General features: G+C 64.0%; 1 protein-coding gene across 4 annotated transcripts; it reads right to left on the bottom strand.

Moving 5' to 3' along the window:
• Window positions 1–292: 292 nt before the first annotated feature.
• Window positions 293–20,530, bottom strand: LOC140001101 (cohesin subunit SA-3-like). Of its 4 annotated transcripts, none has more exons than XM_072032241.1 (32): window positions 20,474–20,530; window positions 20,276–20,369; window positions 20,099–20,197; window positions 19,714–19,810; window positions 19,558–19,634; window positions 18,639–18,843; window positions 18,407–18,558; window positions 18,261–18,334; window positions 17,136–17,259; window positions 15,431–15,529; window positions 15,261–15,340; window positions 14,408–14,515; window positions 13,887–13,989; window positions 13,581–13,692; window positions 12,495–12,610; window positions 12,050–12,139; window positions 11,864–11,953; window positions 10,046–10,234; window positions 7,323–7,393; window positions 6,790–6,877; window positions 6,618–6,698; window positions 5,842–5,934; window positions 5,545–5,758; window positions 4,251–4,384; window positions 4,061–4,162; window positions 3,136–3,281; window positions 2,492–2,632; window positions 1,875–2,008; window positions 1,549–1,654; window positions 1,148–1,250; window positions 1,009–1,047; window positions 293–431 (listed from the first exon to the last, which is right to left on the bottom strand). In XM_072032241.1, exons 3-32 carry the CDS (start codon window positions 20,120–20,122, stop codon window positions 426–428), a joined length of 3,198 nt encoding a protein of 1,065 aa, XP_071888342.1. In that variant the 5' UTR covers window positions 20,123–20,197; window positions 20,276–20,369; window positions 20,474–20,530; the 3' UTR covers window positions 293–425. The 4 variants fall into 4 exon arrangements, with proteins under 4 accessions (XP_071888342.1, XP_071888344.1, XP_071888343.1 ...); XM_072032243.1 differs by having other exon boundaries at window positions 5,590–5,758; XM_072032242.1 differs by having other exon boundaries at window positions 12,495–12,598.
• Between the last annotated feature and the right edge of the window lie 1,044 nt (window positions 20,531–21,574).

Here is a 21,574-nt window from a genome sequence, read left to right as displayed (position 1 = left end):
GGATGGGGACACTGGGATGGGGACATCGGGACAAGGACATCAGGGTGGGGACATTGTGGGGGGGGACATCGGGATGGGGACAACCCCAATGGGGACATCGAGGACAGGGACATTGGGGGGGGGGGGGGGGGCACAAGGATGGGGGGGACACCGGGACAAGGATGGGGGGGGACAAGGACAAAGAGGGGGGGACACGGGGATGGGGTGGGGACATCGGCGGGGGACCCACTGGGACCAGACCCCCCCCTGTCCCCCTCCCCCCCAAAACTAAACTTTTTTGAGGCCGCGTTGCCAATCCCGCTCTTTATTGAACCAAACGGGGTGTGGGGGTGGGGGGTGGGGGGCGGGACCCCCAACATTTTGGGCTCAGAACAGCAAAAAACAGCAAAAACCAGAAACGACGCCTTCCGGCTGCGGCTCCACGCTCAGTCCTGGGGGAGAGAAACCCCCCCAAAAAATGGCGGGGGGGGCAATTTGGGGGGGGTCCCCCAATTTTTGGGGAGGGTCTCCCAATTTTTAGGGGGGTCCCCAGACTTTGGGGGGGTCTCAAAGTTTTTTGGGGGGGTCCCAAATTTGGGGGGGGGTGTGTAAAAGGGGGGAGGGTGAAAACAGGGGCAGGATTTGGGGGGGGGTTGTTTTTGGGGGGGGCAGATTTTTTGGGGGGTCCTCAAATTTGAGGGGGGGGAGCTGGGGGAGGGTGAAAATGGGGGCAGGATTTAGGGGGAGGTGGAAATTGGGGGGGTGCATTTTGGGGTGGGGGGGGCAATTTTTTTGGGGGGGCACTTTGGGAGGGGGGAGAGTGAAAATGGGGGGGCAAATTTGGGGAGGGCAAAATTGAGGGGGGGATTGGGGTAAAATTGGAGGGGGAGGGTGGAAATGGAGGCAATTTTAAGGTGGGGGGGCTCAAATTTGGGGAGGGGGGAGTAGGGGGAGTAAACAAAAAAAAAAGGGGGAGGCGTTGGGGGGAAATTTTTGGGGGGGGGCAACATTTTGGGTCCCCCCCCTCACCTCGATTCCCAGGATGGAGGAGTCAAAGAGGTCCCGGACCTTGGGGGGGGGGGGGCACGAATTAGGGTTTTTTTTTTTGGGGGGGGAACACCCAGAACCCCCCCCTTGGTGTTGGGGGGGCCGTGGGGGGGGGGCTCACCTGGTCCAGCTGCGGGGGGGGCTCCTCGCTGCTGCCCCCCCCCCTCTCCTCCTCCTCCTCCTCCTCCTCTTCCTCCTCCATCACGCTCAGACTGGGGACGACGCTGGGAGCACCCCCAGTATGCCCAGTGCCCCCCCAGTATGCCCAGTGCCCCCCCGCAGTCCCTCCCAGAATGCTGATTGCCACCCCAGTATGCCCAATGCCCCCACCAGTCCCCCCCAGTATACCCAGTGCCCCCCCAGTCTCACCCTAGTGCCTCCCAGTCCCCCCCAGTCCCCCTCCAGGGCCCCCCAGTATGCCCAGTGCCCCCCATATCCCATCCCAGTGCCCTCCCAGTACCTCCCAGTTCCCCCCATTGCCCCCCACAGCCCATTTTGGGGGTGCCCCCCCCCCAAACTCACCTGCTGGGGCCGGGAACGCGGAGGTCCCAGGGGGGGCCGGGGGGGGCCCGCAGCACCGTGGACGTGAGCGCCGGGCTGAGAGGGGGGCTGGGGCCCTGCCAGGTCTCTGGGGGGGGTGGGGGGCACAAAAAAGGGGAGGGGGGGCAATGTGAGACCCCCCCACACACAGGATTTGTCCCCAAGGACACCCCCCAATTTGTCACCTCCCTCCCTTGGGGGGGGGGGGCAGGGACAAGGGGGGGGACATAGGGACAAGGGAGGGGGGGAGATTGAGGGGGGGCACATTGGGGGGGGGGTCCCGGGGGGGCGCTGCCCCCCCCCCTCACCTTCCGTGCGCCTCCTCTTTTGGGGGGGCTCGGGGGGCTGCAGGGAGCGGTGGTAGGCGGCCAGGGGGGGCCACGGGGACCGCTCCGGGGGGGTCATCCCCAGCTGCTGGCAGCTCTGCTGCAGGTGGGTCAGCCTGGGGGGGGGGCAAAAATTAGGGGGGGACCCCAAATCCACCCCCCCAGGGCCCCCAAATTTTCCTCCAAGAACCCCAAATCCCCCCCTGCACCCCAAATCCCCCCCAGGACCCAACCCCCCCCAGGAACCCCATATTCCCATACAAGGACCCCAAATCCCCCTCCAGGAACCCCAAATCCCCCCCAAATCCCCCTCAGGAACCCCAAATCCCCCCCTCCGGACCCCAAATCTCCCCAAAATCCCCCCCCAAGGACCCCAAATCCCACCCCTGGGACCCTAAATCCCCCCCCCCAGGACCCCAAATCCTCCCCCAACTTCCCCCAAGGACCCCAAGCCCCCCCCTCAAGGACCCCAAATCCTCCCCAGGAACCCCAAATCCCCCACAGGAACCCCAAATCCCCCTCCCAGGAACCCCAAATGCCCCCCAGGACCCCAACCCCCCGCAGGACCCCAAATCCCCCCCCAGGACCCCCCTACTCACAGCAGGGCTCTGTCGGGGGGCAGCAGGCGGGGGGAGAACTCGCTGAGCACCTCCAGGAAGGGCAGGTACAGGGGGGCCCCCCCCGGATCCCCCCCCGGACCCCCCTCTGGACCCTCTTGTAGGGCAAAGGCGATGCTGTCCCTGGGGGGGGGCACAGAGCAGGGGGCGGTCAGGCCCGGGACCCCCAAATCCCCCCAGGGCCCCCCAAACCCCCCCAGACTCCCCTAAATCCCTTCAGACCCCCCCAAATTCCTCAGGGCCCCCAAACCCCCCCAACCCCGTTCCCACACCCCCAGACCCCCCCCCCAAAAAAAACAAGCTCCCCCCAATTACCCCGACCCCCCCCCCAAAAAAAGCCTGAGCCTCCCCCAAATGGACCCAACCCCCCCAAAATGCCCGCAACCCCCCTCCCACCACCCCTAAACCCCCTCCCAAGACCCCCAGGACCCCTCCAAAAAACCCCCAGAGCCCCCCCCCAAATACCACTGACCCCCCCCAAATTGCCCCAACACCCCAGAGCCCCCCCAAAACCCCCTCCCATCACCCCAAAACCCCCTCCTATACCCCCAAAACCCCCTCCCCACACCCCCAGGACCCCCCACCCAAATATCCGTGCCCCTCCCCCCCGGTGCCCCCCCCGTTACCGGTGCAGGCGCAGCAGCACTTGGCGGTTGGGTTGGTGGCGGGGGCCGAAGAAGAGGGAGAGGCGGCGCCCCAAATCCCGCAGCCCCCCAAAAGCGGGGACCCCCCGCACCCCGGGGCCGTGCTCCATCAGCAGCTCTGTCATCACCTAGGGGGGGCACGGTCAGAAAGACCCCAAAATCCCCCCCCCCGGAGTCCCCCCAGTAATCCCAAATCCACCTGGAGCCCCCCAGGGACCCCAAAAGCTCCCCCTGGAGCACCTCAATGACCCCAAATCCATCTGATCCCCCCCCCCCAAACCTCTGAGAACCCCCCAGGGGACCCCAAAAGCCCCCCCGGAGCCCCCCCCCAATGACCCCAAATCCATCTGACCCCCCCCCGGATGTCCTCAAGCCCCCCAGGGACCCCAAAAGCCCCCCCAGAGTACCCTGATGACCTCAAATCCATCTGAAGCCCACCCCAGAGCACCCCAGAGACCCCAAAACCCCCCCCAGAGCCCCCCCAATAATCCCAGATCCACCTGGAGCCCCCCAGGGACCCCAAAAGCCCCCCCTGGAGCACCCCAATGACCCCAAATCCATCTGATCCCCCCCCACAAACCTCTGAGAACCCCCCAGGGGAACCCAGAAGTCCCCCCGGAGCACCCTGATGACCCCAAATCCATCTGAAGCCCCCCAGAGCACCCCAGGGACCCCAAAAGCCCCCTCTGGAGCCCCCCATGACCTCCTGGAGCCCCCTAAGAATCCCAAATCCCCCTCTGGAGCACCCAAGGAACCCCAAATTCCCCTGAAGCCCACCCAGGACATCCTGAAGCCCCCCAAGGAACCCTAAAGCCCCCTCTGGAGCCCCCCCACAACCCCAAATCCCCCTCTGGAGCCCCCCCACAACCCCAAATCCCCCTGAAGCCTTCCCAGGACCCCCCCCGACCTGCTGCAGGCTGAGCAGCACGACGCGCGCCCACTCCTGGCCGTCCATGCAGCGGATGCACGCCAGCGTCTCCTTGATGATGTCCCCGTACTCGGCGTGAAACTGGGGGGAAACGGGGCGGCACGGGGGGTCCCCAAAGAGCCGAGGGGACAGCAGGGGGGGGGGACAGTGTCCCCAGCCCTGTCCCCACCTTGTCATAGTACTTCAAGACGTCAGAGGCGGCGCTGGGCTCCAGGACGTTGTAGATGATGAGCTTGCAGAAGCCGGCCAGCAGCATGCGGCGGCGACGCAGGTCCTCCATGTGTGCCTCGGCGGCATCGGGCTCTGCGGGGACAAGGGGACAGCTTGGGGACAGCTTGGGGACAGTTTGGGGACACGGAAAGGACACCAGGAGCAGCTGGGGGAGGTCCTCGATGGGGTTTGGGGGCACTAAGGGGATGTTGAGGGGATTTGGGGCACCAAAGGGATGCCAGGAGCAGCTGGGAGAAGTCCTCCAGGGGGCTTGGGGACATATTGGGGACATTAAGGGGACACAGGGGACATCTTGGGGACACTGAGGAGACGTTAAAGGGACACCAGGAGCAGCTGGGGGAGATCCTCCATGGGGTTTGGGGACACTAAGGGGATGCTGAGGGGATTTGGGGCACCAAAGGGATGCCAGGAGCAGCTAGAAGACTTCCAGAGGGTTTGGGGACATCTTGGGGACATCAAAGGGACACAGGAGACATCTTGGGGACACAGAAAGGATGCCAGGAGCAGCTGGGGGAGGTCCTCCGTGGGGTTTGGAGGCATTAAGGGGATGTTGAGGGGATTTGGGGCACTGAAGGGAAGCCAGAACCAGATGGGAGAAGTCCTCCAGGGAGCTTGGGGACATCTTGGGGACATCAGAGGGACACAGAGGACATCTTGGGGACACTGAAAGGACACTAAAGGGACACCAGGAGCAGCCAGTGTAGCTCCTCCATAGGGTTTGGAGGCACTAAGGGGACGTTGAGGGGATTTGGGGCACCAAAGGGATGCCAGGAGCAGCTGGGGATGGTCCTTGAGGGGGCTTGGGAGGGCAAGGGGACACTGAGGGGACACCTGTGGCCATGAGGGCCACCTGGGGGCTACCAGGGCCACCTGTGGACCACCTTAGGGACATGAGGGGACATCTTGGGGTCACCAAGGACATGTCAGAAAAACCTTGAGGCCACCAGGGACTGCTCGGAGATGTCCTGGGGCCACTTTGGGGCCACTTGGGCCACCTGGGGACCACCAGGGCCACCTGGGGACCACCTTGGGGACACAAGAGGACACCCTGGGGACATAGGAGACACCTTGGGGACACGAGGGGACATCTCCGAGCCACCAGAGCCACGCCAAAGACATCTTGAGGCCACCAGGGCCTGCTCGGAGATGTCCTGGGGCCACCCTAGGGCCATCGGGGCCACCTGGACCGCTTTGGGGCCACCTCACGAGCACAGGGGCCACCTGGTGCTCACCGGGGCCACCTTGGGGACGGGTTGGGGACGCGTTGGGGACCTCACCGTCACCGTCCCTGTCCCCAGGGCTGAAGACGTGGTTGAGGAGCACGGCGGCCAGCTGGGAGCGCAGCTCCACGTCGGGCACCAGCCGCAGTGGGGCCAGCGCCGCCCCGGCCCTGCGTGTCCCTGAGGGGCCCAGCACCAGCAGGAGGTCACTCAGCACCACGAAGGCCTTGGGGACAACGGGGACAACGGGGACAAGGTCGGCACGGGGCCACCGAGGTGCCACCTCGCCCTCTGTCCCCTCGCTGTCACCTGCTCCCGGACGCCGGCGTCGCCGTTGGAGAGGCAGCTCTGGCACAGGGCGCAGAAGGAGGTGGTTTTGTCCTTCAGGCTCAGCAGCTGCTCCTGGGGACAGCCGGGTGGCATTTGGGGACAGCCGGCTGGCACCTGGGGATGTCCCCAAGCCGGGGCCACGTCCTCGCAAAGAGGGGGTTGTCCCCCTGTTGTCCCCTCCCCGTTGTCCCCTTGTTGTCCGTCCCCACCCCAGGGTGGTGGCGCTGCGGTCCCTGTCCCCATGTCCCTGTGTCCTATTTCTGTCCCCATGTCCTATCCCTGTCCCCATGTTCATGTCCCTGTCCCTGTGTCCTATTCCTGTCCCCATGTCCTGTCCCCATGTCCCCATCCACGTCCCCATGTCCTATTCCTGTCCCTGTGTCCTATTCTTGTCCCAATGTCCCCATCCATGTCCCTATGTCCCTGTTCCTGTCCCCCTGTCCTGTCCCCGTGTCCTATCCCTGTCCCCATGCCCCATCCCCCTGTCCTGTCCCCATATTCTGTCCCTGTCCCCTGCCCCATGTCCCTCTGTCCCCATGTCCCCAGCCCCGTCCCCACACCCCTGCCCCCTTCCCAACGTCCCCAAACCCCCAAGTCCCTGTCCCCACAGCGTCCCTTTTCTCCCCTTACCCCCAGTGTCCCCATGTCCCCGTCCCCTCCCCCAGTGCCCCCATGTCCCTGTCCCCTTCCCCAGTGTCCCCAATGTCCCCAACTGTCCCCAGTGTCCCCAGTTGTCCCCATGTCCCCAAGCTCACCTGGGGGACGTCGGTGTTGGCCAGCCGCGACAGCTCCCAGAGGATGTGGAAGTGGGCGCAGGTGATGGCGGGGACAAGGAGCTGTGGGGACACACGGTGGCCTCGTGTCCCCTCCCTGGAGTTGTCCCCAATGTCCCCAGTGTCCCCCAGTGTCCCCAGTGTCCCCAGGTACCTGCGGGGGCACCTCGCCCGTGTCGGCCGCGCGCCGCAGGAGGAGGGTGCAGGGCTCGAAGAGCTGCCAGGGCGTCAGGTCGTGGGCGCTGCGGGGACAGGGACAGGGACAGGGGACATGGGGACAGGGGACATGGGGACAGGGGACATGGGGACAGGGGACATGGGGATATGGGGACATGGAGGTGGGGACAAGGGGACAGGGAGATGGGGACAGGGACACTGGGAAGGGGATGGGGACACTGGGAAGGGGACAGGGACATGGAAATGGGGACAGGGACACTGGGAAGGGGACGGGGATACTGGGAATGGGACAGGGACATTGGGAAGGGGACATCAGGGAATACTAGGGACATGGGAATAGGGGGAAAGGGGACAGGGACATGGGGCCAGTGCCCCAGGGGATGGGGGGGCATGCTTGGGGACACATTGGGGACACATTGAGGACACTCTGGGGACACGTTGGGGACACGTTGGGGACACATTGGGGACAGGGGGAACACGTTGGGGACACGTTGGGGACACGGGGCACACTTGAAGAGGACGGAGAGGCGCTTTAGGGTGGCGGCAGCGCTGTACAGCTCCTCCTCGTCCAGGGACGGCAACTGCGGGGAGTGGACAGGGGGTTGGGGACAGCTGGGGACACCCCGGGGGGCTGGGGACACCCCAACACCCCCAGCCCAGCTCTAAGCCCCCCAACCCACCCCAAATCCATCCCAAATCCCATACAACCCCCCCAAATCCCCCCAAAACCCCCTATAATCCCCCCGAATCACGCCCTAAATCCCTCCAAAATGCTCTATAATCCCCCCTAAACTCCCTCAAATCCCCTATAATCCCTCCAAATCCCTCCAAAACCACCCCAAATCCCCCCCAAATCCCCTAAACCCCCCCCAATCCCCTCTAAACCCCCAAATCCCCCCATAATCCCCCTGAATCCCCCCCAAATCCCCCCATAATCCCCTCCAAATCCCTCCAAACCCACCCCAAATCCCCTATAACCCCTCTGAATCCCCCCAAATCCCCTATAACCCCCCTAAATCCCTCCAAAATGCTCTATAATCCCCCCTAAACTCCCCCAAACCCCTATAAACCCTCCAAATCCCTCCAAACCCACCCCAAATATCCCCCCAAATCCCCTAACCCCCCCCAATCCCCTCTAATTCCCCAAATCCCCCCATAATTCCCCCGAATCCCCCCCAAATCCCCCCCAAATCCCTCCAAACCCACCCCAAATCCCCCCAAATCCCCCATAGCCCCTCTGAATCCCCCCCGAATCCCCTCTAACCCCCCTGAATCCCCCCAAATCCCCTATAATCTCCCCAAATACCCCAAAATCCCCTCTAACCCCCCCTAAATCCCCCTATAATCCCCTCTAACCCCACCAAATCCCCCCCAAACCCCCTATAATCCCCTCAAATCCCCCCAAATCCCCTCTAACCCCCCCAAATCCCCTATAGTCCCCCGTACCCGCAGCAGGCGGTGGCAGCGCTCCCCCAGCAGGTCCCCCATACCCCCATCCCCACCCCATTACCACCCCAAATCTTCCCCAAACTCCTCCTAAACCCTCCCAAATCCCCTATAACCCCCCCAAATCCCCCTATAACCCCCCTGAATCCTCCCCAAATCCCCTATAACGCCCCCCAAATCCCTCCAAAATGCTCTATAATCCCCCCTAAACTCCCCCCAAACCCCTTATAATCCCCCTGAGTCCCCTCCAAATCCCCTATAGCCCCCCCAAAACCCCCTATAATCCCCCTGAATCCCCCCCAAATCCCCTCTAACTCCCCCAAACCCCCCACAAATCCCCCCCAAAACCCCCTATAATCTCCCCGAATCCCCCCAAATCCCCTCTAACCCCCCCAAATCCCTCCAAACCCACCCCAAATCTCGCCAAATCCCCTCTAACCCCCCCTAAATCCCCCTATAATCCCCTATAACCACCCAAATCCCCCTGAATCCCCCCCAAATCCCCTATACCCCCCCAAACCCCCCTATAACCCCCCCAAATCCCCCCAAATCCCCCCCAAATCCCCTATAACCCCTCCGAATCCCTCCAAATCCCCCCCCAAATCCCCCCAAACCCTCTATAACCTCCATAAATGCCCCCAAACTCCCCCTATAACCCCCCAACCCACCCCAAATCCCCCCAAAACCCCTTATAATCCCCCCCAAATCCCGTATAACCCCTCTGAATCCCCCCAAATCCCCTATAACCCCCCCCAAATCCCTCCAAAATGCTCTATAATCCCCCCTAAACTCCCCCCAAACCCCTTATAATCCCCCTGAATCCCCCCCAAATCCGCTCTAACCCCCCCAAATCCCTCCAAACCCACCCCAAATCCCCCCAAATCCCCTCTAACCCCCCCTAAATCCCCCTATAAACCCCTATAACCCCCTCCAAATCCCCCCAAATCCCCTATAGCCCCTCCGAATCCCTCCAAATCCCCCCCAAATCCCCCCAAACCCTCTATAACCTCCATAAATGCCCCCAAACTCCCCCTATAACCCCCCAAACCCACCCCAAATCCCCCCCAAACCCCTTATAATCCCCCTGAATCCCCCCGAATCCCCCCCAAATCCCCCTCTAACCCCCCCAAATCCCTCCAAACCCACCCCAAATCCCCCTGAACCCCCCGAAATCCCCCCCAAATCCCCTATAACCTCCATAAATGCCCCCAAACTCCCCCTATAACCCCCAAACCCACCCTGAATCCCCCCAAACACTCCCTAATCCCCCCCAAATCCCCTATAACCCCTCCAAATCCCCCCAAATCCCTCCAAACCCACCCCAAATCCCCCCCAAATCACCTCTAACCCCCCCAAATCCCTCCAAACCCACCCCAAATCCCCCCAAATCCCCTCTAACCCCCCCTAAATCCCCTCCAAATCCCCTCTAACCCCTCCAAATCCCCTCTAACCCCCCCCAATGCCCTATAACCCCCCTAAATCCCTCCAAAATGCTCTATAATCCGCCCTAAACTCCCCCCAAACCCCTTATAATCCCCCTGAATCCCCCCCAAATCCCCTCTAACCCTCCCAATCCCCTCTCACCCCCCCAATCCCCTCTCACCCCCCCAAATCCCCTCTACCCCCCCCAAATCCCCCCAAAACCCCCTGTAATCCTCCCAAATCCCCCCCAAATCCCCTCTAACCCCCTCAAATCCCCTCTCACCCCCCCCAATCCCCTCTAACCCCCCAAAATCTCCCCAAATCCCCCCAAATCCCCCCCAAATCCCCCCCAATCCCCTCTATACCCGCAGCAGGCGGTGGCAGCGCTCCCCCAGCAGGTCCCCCAGGCGGCTCCTCACCAGCTCCCCGCGCCCCCGCAGCGGCAGCCGGGGGTCGCAGAGGGCCCCCAGGGCTCGGGAGGCCGCCCCCAGCACCTCCGGCCCCGTGTGCTTCTGCACCAGCTCCTGCAGCTGCGCCAGCGCCTGCTCCAGGGGCTGCGGGGTATGGGGTGGGGGTCACGGCCACCCCAAAGGGCCAGGGGACCCTCTGGGGAACGGGGACCCCAAAGGGCCAGGGGACACGGGGACCCTATAAAGATTGGGGACACGGGGACCCTATGGGGAATGGGTGACCGTATAAGGATTGCGGACATGGTGATCCCAAAGGGTGAGGGGACACGGGGGCCCTATGGAGAACGGGGACCCCAAAGGGCAAGGGGACACGGTGACCCTATAAGGACTGGGGACATGGTGACCCTATACGGATTGGAGACATGGGGACCCCAAAGGGTGAGGGGACACGGGGACCCTATGGGGAATGGGGATCCCAAAGGGCAAGAGGACGTGGCGACCCTATAAGGATTGGGGAAATGGTGACCCTATAAAGATTGCGGACATGGTGACCCCAAAGGGTGAGGGGACATGGTGACCCTATAAGGATTGGGGACACAGGAACCCTATAACAATTGGGGACACGGGGACCCTATGGGGAAGGGGTGACCCTTTAAGGATTGGGGACATAGGGACCCCAAAGAGTGAGGGGACACGGGGACCCTATGGGGAATAGGGAACCCAAAGGGCAAGGGGACACAGTGACCCTATAAGGATTGGGGACATGGGGATCCCAAAGGGCAAGGGGACACGGTGACCCTATAAGGATTGGGGAAACGGGGACCCCAAACGGAGAGGGGACACAGGGACCCCAAAGGGTGAAGGGACATGGGGACCCTATGGGAAATGGGTGACCCTATAAGGACTGGGGGACATGGTGATCCCAAAGGGTGAGGGGACACGGGGACCCTATGGGGAACGGGGATCCCAAAGGGCAAGGGGACACGGGGACCCTATAAGGATTGGGGACACGGGGAACCCAAAGGGTGAGGGGACATGGGGACCCTATGGGGAATGGGTGACCCTAAAATGATTGGGGACATGGTGACCCCAAAGGGCCAGGGGACCCCAAAGGGTGAGGGGACATGGTGACCCTATAGAACTGGGTGACCCTATAGGGTTGGGACCAGATGACCCAATAGGACTGGGTGACCCTACAGGATCGGGGCCAGGTTACCCTATAAGGACTGGGTGACCCTATAGGACCAGCTGACCCTATACGGTTGGGACCGGGTGACCCTATAGGGACCAGATGAACCTATAGGACTGGAGCCAGGTGACACTATAGGGTTAGGACCAGCTGACCCTATAGCATTGGGACCAGGTGACCCTATAAGGACTGGGTGACCCTAAAGGACCAGGTGACCCTATAGGATTGGGGCCAGGTGACCCTCTAAGGACCAGATGACCCTATAAGGACAGGGTGACCCTATAGGACCAGGTGACCCTGTAGGGACCAGGTGGCCCTATAGAACTGGTGCTAGGTAACCCTATAAGAACCAGGTGATCCTATAGCACTGAGTGACCCTATAGGGTTGGGACCGGCTGACCCTATAGGATTGGGGCCAGGTGACCCTAAAAGGACCAGGGGACCCTAAAGGACTAGGTGACCCTACAGGATTGGGGTCAGGTGACCCTATAAGGACTGGGTGACCCTAAAGGACCAGCTGACCCTATAGGATTGGGGTCAGGTGACCCTATATGGCCGGCTGACCCTATAGGGCCTGCGCTCACCCTCTCCAGCCGCGCGGTGCAGTAGACACTGAGCTCGAAGCAGCTCAGCACCTCCAGCAGCGGCGTCACCTTCTCCTCGTCCGCCGAAAACTTTTTTTTTGGGGGGGTCACAGGGAGTGAGGGGGGGTCACCCGGGTGTCCCCCCACCCCAAAAATGTCCCCGAGGCCCCCCCGGGGTCCCCTCACCTTGGCCAGCAGCCGGGGCAGGATGGGGGCCAGGCAGAGGCTGAGCCGCGAGCGCTGCTCCGTCACCGCCCGCCTCCCCTTGGGGGGCGCCTGGGGGGGGGCACAGGTGACAATGACGACAATGACCCCCCCCCGGACAATGACACCCCCCCGGGGACAATGACACCCCCTGGGGGTCAATGATACCCCCCCGGGGGTCACTGACACCCCATCAGGTGGCACTGACCCCCCCCAGGTGACAGCGACCCCCCAAAGGGGACACTGAGACCCCCCCTTGGGGACAATGACCCCCCCCAAGATAATACTGACCCCCCCTTGGTGACACTGAGACCCCCCCAAGTGACAATGACCCCCCCTTGGTGACACTGAGACCCCCCCCCAGGGACAGTGAGACCCCCCCAGGTGACAGTAACCCCCCCCCCCAGGTGACACCGCCCCCCCCTACCTTGCGGGGGGGTCCCCGTCCCACTGGGGGCCCCTCCCCCGCCGCCCACTTGGCGCTGGCCGCCAGGATCTCCACCAGGGCCTTCTCCTGCTGGTCGCTGAGCGCTGGGGGGGGAACTGGGATGGACTGGGAGGGACTGGGACGGGACTGGGAGGGGGGTGGGGGGGACTGGGGGGGGACTGGGATGGACTGGGATGGGGGCTGGGACAACTGGGATGGACTGGGAGGGACTGGGAGGGGGCTGGGGGGAGAATGGGATGGACTGGGAAGGACTGGGGGGGACTGGGAGGGGGTTGAGGAGGTTCCCAGTGCCCCCCAGCTCCCCCCAGTATCATCCCAGTGTCCCCTGGCGCCATCCCAGTGCCTCCCAGTGACCCCTGGTGCCCACCCAGTTATCCCCAGTTCCTCCCAGTCCCATCCCAGTACTCCCCAGTACCCCCCAGTGCCTCCCAGTTCCCTCCTAGCATCCTCCCCGTGCCTCCCAGTCTTTCCCAGTGCCCCCTGGCACCCTCCCAGTCCCATTCCAGTCCCTTCCAGTTATCCCCAGTGCCCCTCAGTCCCATCCCTGTTCCCCTCATTGTCTCCCAGTGCCATCCCAGTGCCTTCCAGTTCCCTCCCAGTGCCACCCCAGTTCCCCACAGTGTCATCCCAGTGCCCTCCCCAGTCCCGTCCCAGTGCCCCCTTGTTCCCACCAGCCCCCTCCCAGTGGCTCCCAGTGCCCCCAGTTGCCCATATTCCCCAGGGGCCTCCTCCAGCAGCAGTCCCCGCCCCAGCCATGTCCATCCCAGTGCCTTCCCAGTGCCCCCCAGTCCCATCCCAGTCCCCCCCAGTGCCCTCTGGTGCCCTCCCAGTTATCCCCAGTTCCTCCCAGTCCCATCCTAGTACTCCCCAGTACCCCCCAGTGCCTCCCAGTTCTTCCCAGTGCCCTCCCAGTGCCCCCTGGCATCATCTCAGTGCACCCCAGTCCCATCCCAGTCCCTCCCAGTGCCCCCTGGTGCCACCTTAGTGCCTCCCAGTCCTTCCCAGTGCCCCCTAGCGCCCTCCCAGTGCCTCCCAGTCCCCTCCCAGTGCCTCCCAGTTGCCCACCCTCCTCGGGGGCCTCCTCCAGCAGCAGCCCCCCGGCCGTGTCCCAGTCCCGCAGCTGGGTCCCGGCGCAGTCCCAGAGGCTGTCCACGAGGTACGCGGCGTGCTGGTGGAGCTGAGGACAGGGACAGCGCTGGCACCCGGGGTCCCTTGGGTGTCCCCTGGGGTCACCCGGGGTCTCTTGGGTGTCACCAGAGATCCCTTGGGTGTCTTCTGGGTGTCACCCAGAGTCCCTTAGGTGTCCCCAGGGTGTCCCTGGGTGTCCCTGGGTGCCCCCAGACTGTCCCCAGGGTGTCCCCAGGGTGTCACCTCGCTCTCGATGAAGAAGGTCAGCAGCAGGCGGAAGAAGGTGCGGTTGTCCCCGCTGCCGGGGGACGGCTCGGTGTCACCCTCGTGCCGCGGGGACAGCAGGCTGGGGACAAGGACAGGGGGTGACATTGGGGAGGGGACAGCGGGGGGGGGGGAACACAAAGGGACACAAGAAATGGGGACAGGGGGATTCTGTGGGGACAGGGACAGGGTTGGGGACACAAAGGGACATGGGATGGGGACAGGGGGGTCCCATGGGGATGGGGACAGGGTTGGGGACATAAAGGAACACAGGATGGGGACAAGGGGGTCCCATGGGTGTGGGGACAGAGTTGGGGACACAAAGGGTCCAGAGCGGACAAGGCAGGACCGGGTGCCACCATCCCCACGGGAACATCCCCAGGTGCCACCAAGCCTCGCACCCGGTGGCAGCACCGACTGGGGACGATACCCGGGGGGTGACACCGAGAGGGGACAGGGGAGGTGACACAGGAGGGGACAAGGGGGTGGCCCGGCCTCACCTGCGGTAGAGGAAGAGGCCGGCGGCGGTGGCGAGGGGACGGCGGCTGCAGAAGACGGCCGGGTAGACGCGGTGACAATCGGCCTCCGTCAGCGCCTCGGCCACCGTGCTGGGGTGACAACGGGGACACCGCTGTCCCCCGGCTGTGTCCCCTGTCCCCGAGCCGTGTCCCAACCCCCCAGCCCCGTGTCCTGCCTGGCTTCGTCTCGCCCGTTTTGTGTCCCCCTTGGTGCTCTCAGACCCTAACCGGTGTCCCCAGTGTCCCCATCCCCCGTGTCCCCAACGTCCCCAATGCCCCCAATGTCCCCCTTGTCCCCAATGTCCCCCCCATGTCCCTCTTGTCCCCAATGTCCCCCCCATGTCCCTCTTGTCCCCCATGCCCCCCCGTCCCCAATGTACCCCTTATCTCCCCATCCCCAATGTTCCCCTGTCCCAAATGTCCCCAATGACCCCAACATCCCCAATGTCCCCCTTGTCCCCCCCATATCCCCAATATCCCCATGTCCCCAATGTCCCCCATGTCCCCAGTGTCCCCCCCATGTCCCCAACGCCCCTATGTCCCCATGTCCCCAGTGTCCCATGTCCCCAACGTCCCCATGTCCCCCAATGTCCCCCATCCCCAATGTCCCCATTATCCCCAATGTCCCCCATGTCCCCAGTGTCCCCCCCTTGTCCCCAATGTCCCCCCCCATGTCCCCAACATCCCCCTGCCCCCAATCCCCAATGCTCCCCATGTCCCCGATGTCCCCAAGGTCCCCCCCATGTCCCCAGTGTCCCCAACATCCCCCAGGCCCCCCCCCATGTCCCCAGTGTCCCCAACATCCCCCCCGTGTCCCCAACGTCCCCAAACTCACTCCAGCATCACCGTCAGCAGCTTCACCACCTCCACGGCCACCACGGGGTCCTTGTCCTGCACCATGGACACCAAGCGGGCCTGGGGGGGGGGGACACACCCGTTGTCACCCCCTGGGGACCTCGGCAGGGAGGTGACAGCGTTGGGGACACGGGGGGGGGACACGCTCACCTTGAAGCGCCCGGTGAAGAGCTCCATGTGCGCGGCCGTGTCCCGGCGGGCGTACAGCCCCTGCAGCGCCCGCACGCAGCGCAGACGCACCTCCCCCTGCTGCGGGTCCCCAAGTGTCCCCAAGTGTCCCCTCCCGGCCACAAAGGTCCCCAAGGGTCTCCTCTCCTAACCCCAAGTGTCCCCTCCCAGCCCCAAGTGTCCCCCATCCTGCTCCCAAAGTTCTCCAGCTGTCCCCTCCTGGCCCCAAGGTCCCCAAGTGTCTCCTCTCCTGGCCCCAGTGTCCACAGGTGTCCCCTCCCAGCCCCAAAGGTCCCCAAGAGTCCCCTCTCCCAGCCCCAGTGGTCCCCAAGTGTCCCCTATCCTGGCCCCAAAGGTCCCCAGCCAGCTCCTCCGGGTTTCAAGTGTCCGCAAGCGTCCCCAAGTGTCCCCCATCCTGGCCCCAAAGGTCCCCAGGTGTCTCTTCTCCTGACCCCAAATGTCCCCAAGTGTCCCCTCCCAGCCCCAAAGGTCCCCAAGTGTCCCCTCCTAGCCCCAAGTGTCCCCCATCCTGCTCCCAAAGGTCCCCAGCCGTCCCCTCCTGGCCCCAAGGTCCCCAAGTGTCTCCACTCCTGGCCCCAAGTGTCCACAGGTGTCCCCTATCCTGGCCCCAAAGGTCCCCAGCCAGCTCCTCCGGGTCCCAAGTGTCCGCAAGCGTCCCCAAGTGTCCCCCATCCTGGCCCCAAAGGTCCCCAGGTGTCTCTTCTCCTGACCCCAAATGTCCCCAAGTGTCCCCTCCCGGCCCCAAAGGTCCCCAAGTGTCCCCTCCCAGCCCCAAGTGTCCCCCATCCTGCTCCCAAAGGTCCCCAGCCGTCCCCTCCTGGCCCCAAGGTCCCCAAGTGTCTCCTCTCCTGGCTCCAAGTGTCCCCATGGATCCCCAAGGGTCCCCTCCTGGCCTCAGGTGTCCCCAAGTGTCCCCTCTCCCAGCCCCAGTGGTCCCCAAGTGTCCCCCATCCTGGACCCTGTGGTCCCCAGCCAGCCCCTCCTGGCCCCAAAGGACCCCAAGTGTCTCTTCTCCTGGCCCCAAGTGTCCCCAAGTGTCCCCAAGGGTCCCCTCCCAGCCCCAAAGGTCCCCAAGTATCTCCTCTCCTGATGCCAAGTGTCCCCTCCTGCTCCCAAGTGTCCCATCCTGGCCCCAAAGGTCCCCAAGTGTCCCCTCTCCCAGTCCCAAAGGTCCCCAAGTGTCCCTCCCAGGGAACCCCATGTCCCCAAGGTGTCCCCCAAGGCGTCCCTGTGTCCCCAAGGTGCCCCCACATCCCTGAGGCATCCCCACAGTGTCCCCGTGTCCCCAGTGTGTCCCCACGGTGTCCCCATGTCCCCCAGGTGTCCCTATGTCCCTGATGTTTCACCGAGGTGTCCCCATGTCCCTGAGGTGTCCCCAAGGTGCCCCCATGTCCCTGAGGTGTCCCCAAGGTGCCCCCATGTCCCCGGGGCATCCCCACATCCCTGAGGCATCCCCACGGTGTCCCCGCGTCCCCAGTGTGTCCCCAAGGTGTCCCCGAGGTGTCCCCACAGTGTCCCCATGTCCCCAAGGTGTCCCTGTGTCCCCAAGATACCCCCACGCTCCCATAGCTGTCCCTGTGTCCCCAAGGCATCCCCATGTCCCCACGGTGTCCCCACGCCCCCCAGCTGTCCCCGTGTCCCCGAGGTGTCCCCAGGATGTCCCCACCTTGTCGTGCAGGGTCCAGCCGAGGTACTTGAGGTGGCCGTCGGTGAGGAAGGAGGCCGGGAAGCTGCACATCCACGTCCCCAGCTCCTCCATGCACAGCGCGCGCACGTCGGGCACCACGTCCCTGGGGGGGGGACAGCGCCTTGGGGACACTGCCACGGGGACAGCGCCACGGGGACAGCGCCACGGGGACACCCCGACGGGGACACCGCCACGGGGACAGCGCCTTGGGGACACCGCCACGGGGACACCACGGCCCCGACACGCTCGGAGTCCCCAGGGCCACCCCAGGGACCCCCGTGTCCTGGTGACAACGTCCTGGTCCCGGTCCCCAACCTCTCCTGGTGATGTTCTCCGAGGAGAACCCAACTTGGTTCCATCCCAGTTCCAAACTGGTCCCAGTTCCCAACCACAACTGGTGATGTTCTCCGAGGAGAACCCAACTTGGTTCCGTCCCAGTTCCAAACTGGTCCCAGTTCCAAACCCTTACTGGTGACGTTCTCTGAGGAGAACCCAACTTGGTTTCGTCCCAGTTCCAATCTGGTCCCAGGTCCCAACTGGTCCCAGTCCCCAACCCCTCCTGGTGACGTTCTCCAAGGAGAACCCAACTTGGTTCCATCCCAGTTCCAGACTGGTCCCAGGTCCCAACCACAACTGGTGACGTTCTCCAAGGAAAACTCAACTTAGTTTCATTCCCAGATGCAAACTGGTCCCAGTTCCCAACTGGGCTGTCCCCAGTGCCACCACAGTGACAACCCCTCCCGGTGACAACCTTCTCCAAGGAGAACCCAACTTGGTTGCATCCCAGTTCCAAACTGGTCCCAGTCCCCAACTGGGCTCTCCCCACTGGCTCCAGTCCCTAACCACGCTGTTCCCAGTGCCACCCACTGCCACCCAGTGCCCCCAGCACCACCCCAGTGCTGCCCAGCACCATGCAGTGCCGCCCAGAGCCACCCCAGTGCCACCCAGTATCCTCCAGCATCACCCCAGTGCCCTCCAGCACCACCCCAGTGCCCCCTAGCACCATCCCAATGCCACCCAGTGCCCCCCAGCACCACCCCAATGCCACCCAGTGCCACCCAGTGGTACCCAGTTCCGCCCAGCACCACTCCAGCGCCCCCCGACCTGTATCGGTGCACGAAGACCCCCTTGAAGATGGCGTTCATCACGGCCTCCATCTCCTCCTGCTGCTCCTGGAGCTGGACGGCACCCATGGGCGTCACCGGGGCGCCCGTGCCCGTGTCCCCACCACGTCCCCAAACGTCACCCACCTCCCGCAGCGTCTCCTGCAGCGCCTCCAGCTTGCCGGGGGCTCTCCGGGGGGGGCTTTTCCCCCTTTCGGCCTCGTAGAGCCTCCGGGTGTTGTCGCGGCGCTGGCTCAGCCCCAGCGCCACCTCCACCAGCGCCGTCATCAGCTTCATGGCTGGGGACAGCGGGACGGTGGCGGGGGGGCGTCGGGGACACCCGGCGGGTGACAAGTTGGGGGTGGGGGGTGTCACCTACCTGCCAAGGTGGCCGTGTGGCGGAAGGCGCGCACTTGGGAGTCGGCGAGGCTGGTGAGCAGCGCGGTGAGGCCGCCGAGGAGGAAGCCATCGTAGAGGACGGCGTGGCGGCTCCGCAGGGCCACCGCTGTCACCACGGCCCCAAAAGAGGCCCGAAAACGGCGCCACGGCCCCGTGGAGAGGGACAGGGGGTAGTCGGAGGAGTCCTGGGGGGGGACACGGGGGCAGAACGGGGACACGAAGGGATGAGGCGGCGGGGATGGACAGGGGGGAAATGGGGGCGGAAAGGGAGAAAATGGGGGTGGAAAGAGACAAAATGAGGGGGACGTAAAGGGACAAAGTGGTGGGGATGCAAAGGGGGAAAATGGGGACACAAAGGGAAAAAATGGGTGGCAGAAAGGGGTGAAATTGGGAATGGAAAGGGATAAAATGGGGGGGACATAAAGGGACAAAATGGGGACGTAAAAGGACAAAATGTGGGGACAAAAAGGGACAAAATGGGGACAAAAAGGGAAAGAATGGGTGGCAGAAAGGGGTGATGAATTTGGGGACGCAAAGGGACAAAATGTGGGGACGCAAAGGGACAAAGTGGTGGCGATGCAAAGGGACAAGATGGCGGCGTCAAAGCAGTGACAAGATGGCTGCCTCACAGAGGTGAGAAAACGGTAACAGCGCATAAAACTAAAGTATCAGGGACACAAGGGACAAAATGCTGCAGTCACAAAAGGGACAAAATGGAGGGGACGCAAAGGGATGAAGTGGCAGGGACGCAAGGGGACAAGATGGCGGCGTCACACTGGTGACAAGATGGCTGCCTCACAGAGGTGACAAGATGGCCGCCTCACAGAGGAGACAAGATGGCCGCCTCACAGAGGAGACAAGATGGCGGCATCCCCACACCACCACACATCCCCCAGTACCTCGCTGAAGGTCTCGGTCAGCCGCTGGATGATCTCGGTGTTCTGCTGCTCCCGCAGCATGGCCAGCGTCACCGTGCCTGCCGGGAGGGGACACGGCGGGTGACGGGGACGTCCCCCGGGGGGGTGACAGGGGGACGGGGAGCGGGGCGGCCGCACCTCGGCAGCCGCAGGAGCGGACGATGAAGTTGACGAGCTCCAGGAAGGCCGGCTCCCGGTCCCGCTTGTAGCCCTGCAGCCACTCGTCCACCGCCACCTGCGGGCACAGTGACACGTGGTGACACGTGGTGACACGTGGTGACATGTGGTGGCACGTGGTGGCACGTGGTGACATGTGGTGGCACGTGGTGACACGTGGTGGCCCCACATTTGAGCAAATGCCCCCCCCCCCCCCCCATGTCCCCTTCCCAAGGTGGACACGTCCCCGTGTCCCTTTGGGAGCTGGTTTTGCTCGCGTGTCCCTTTATCCCTGTGTGTCCCCGTGCCCCCCAACATGTCCCCATGTCCCCCCCTGTCCCCATGTCCCCCCCTGTCCCCGTGTCACCTCGATGGCCACCCTGCCGTCCATGACAGCCTGGCAGAGGACGTTCTCCTCCGAGCTGCTGCCGTCCTCGCTGGGCTCCCTCCGGGGACGTTTGGGGACCTGCGGAGGTGACACGGGGGTGACAAGCGAGGGCACGGCTTTGGGGACGGGGACAAAGGGGACAAAGGGGACACGTACAGGGCGGGGGCCGGGCCCCCCCTGAGCCCCCCGCTTCTCCTGCAGGGTGGCCTCGAAGTCGCTGCCGGAGTCGTTGTCACTGCTGCTGGTGTCCCTGTGGAAACAGTGGGGACAGCGAGGGGGGGGGGGCTGTTGTCACCTTCCCCCCCCCCAAATTCTCTCCCGCCCCAAAAAAAAAAAAAAAAAAAAACAACTCACGTGCTGGGGGGGGAGCTGGGGGGCGGGTCCTGGGGAGGAGCTGGTCGCTTTGAGGACATGGTGAAATCTGCGGTGGGGGGGGGGACACAGGTTGGGGGGTGTTGGAAGCCCCCCCATTTGGAGAGGGCCCCCCCCAGGTCCTGCAGAATGGGGATGTGGGGGGGGCAAACACCCCCCATGAGTCGTTTGGGGGGAGACCCCAAACATCCCCTGAGGTTACACGGGGGGGACCCAAAGCCCCCCAGAGTCACATTGTGGGGTGTCCCAAAGCCCCTCAAGGTCACTCGGGGGGGGACCCAAAGCCCCCAACCCCCCCGGGGCCATTTGGGGGGGGTCCCAAGGCCCCAAATCCCCCCCCCGAGCAGTGTGGGACGGTCCCAAGGCCCCTCAAGGCCCCTCAAGGCCCCCCGGGGTCACACTGGGGGGCGTCCCAAGGCCCCAAAACCCCTCAGGGTAATGTGGGGGGGTCCCAAGCCCCCCCTGGGGTCACGTGAAGGGGGCTCTCCCCCCCCCCGCCTGCCTCGCCTCGCGCCGCCTCACCTCTCCCCTGCCCGCACCTGCGCCCGGCCCGCAGCGCGCACGCTCACAAACAGGGGGCGGGGCCTGGGGACGGGGGGCGGGGCCTGCGGGGCCCAGAGGAGGGCCCCTGTGGCCTGGGGTCCCTATGGGGCCCTATAGGGGAGGCCCTGTGGCCCCTAGAAGCGGGTCCCTATGGGGCCCTATGGCCTGGGGTGCTTATGGGGTCCTGTAGCTGGGTCCTTGTGGCCGCCTATGGCTTGGGGTCCCTATAGGACACTATAGGTGGTCCCCTATGGCCCCCTATGGCCTGGGGTCTCCTTAGGGCCCTATAGGTGGGCCCCTATGGCCCGGGGTCCCTATAGGACCCTATAGGTGGGCCCCTATGGCCTGGGGTCCCTATGGGGCCCTATAGCCGGGTCCCTATAACGCCCTATAACCAGGTCACTATGGTACCCCATGGCCTGGGGTCCCTATGGAGCCCTATAGCCAGTTCCCTATAACGCTCTATAACCAAGTCCCTATAGCAGCACCCTGTGGTCTGCGGTCCCTATAGGATCCTATAGGTGGGCCCCTATAGCCCCC

The sequence above is a fragment of the Anas platyrhynchos genome, chromosome 37 (assembly GCF_047663525.1).
Source record: "Anas platyrhynchos isolate ZD024472 breed Pekin duck chromosome 37, IASCAAS_PekinDuck_T2T, whole genome shotgun sequence".
In the NCBI taxonomy this organism is placed as follows: domain Eukaryota; kingdom Metazoa; phylum Chordata; class Aves; order Anseriformes; family Anatidae; genus Anas; species Anas platyrhynchos.
Note: the sequence above shows the minus strand (reverse complement) of the source record. Positions and strands in the feature narration are given on the sequence as shown.

What these genes read in the sequence shown, in the direction of transcription:
- LOC140001101 (XM_072032241.1), bottom strand. Translation starts at nt 20,122, where the DNA reads ATGGACGGCAGGGTGGCCATCGAG. An exon ending in CCGCTCCTGCGGCTGCCGAG is followed by an intron (nt 19,635 to 19,713) that starts GTGCGGCCGCCC and finishes CCCTCCCGGCAG; the next exon opens with GCACGGTGACGCTGGCCATG. An exon ending in CCGTCCCCAAGGTGGCCCCG is followed by an intron (nt 4,385 to 5,544) that starts GTGAGCACCAGG and finishes TTGTCCCCGCAG; the next exon opens with AGCCCGATGCCGCCGAGGCA.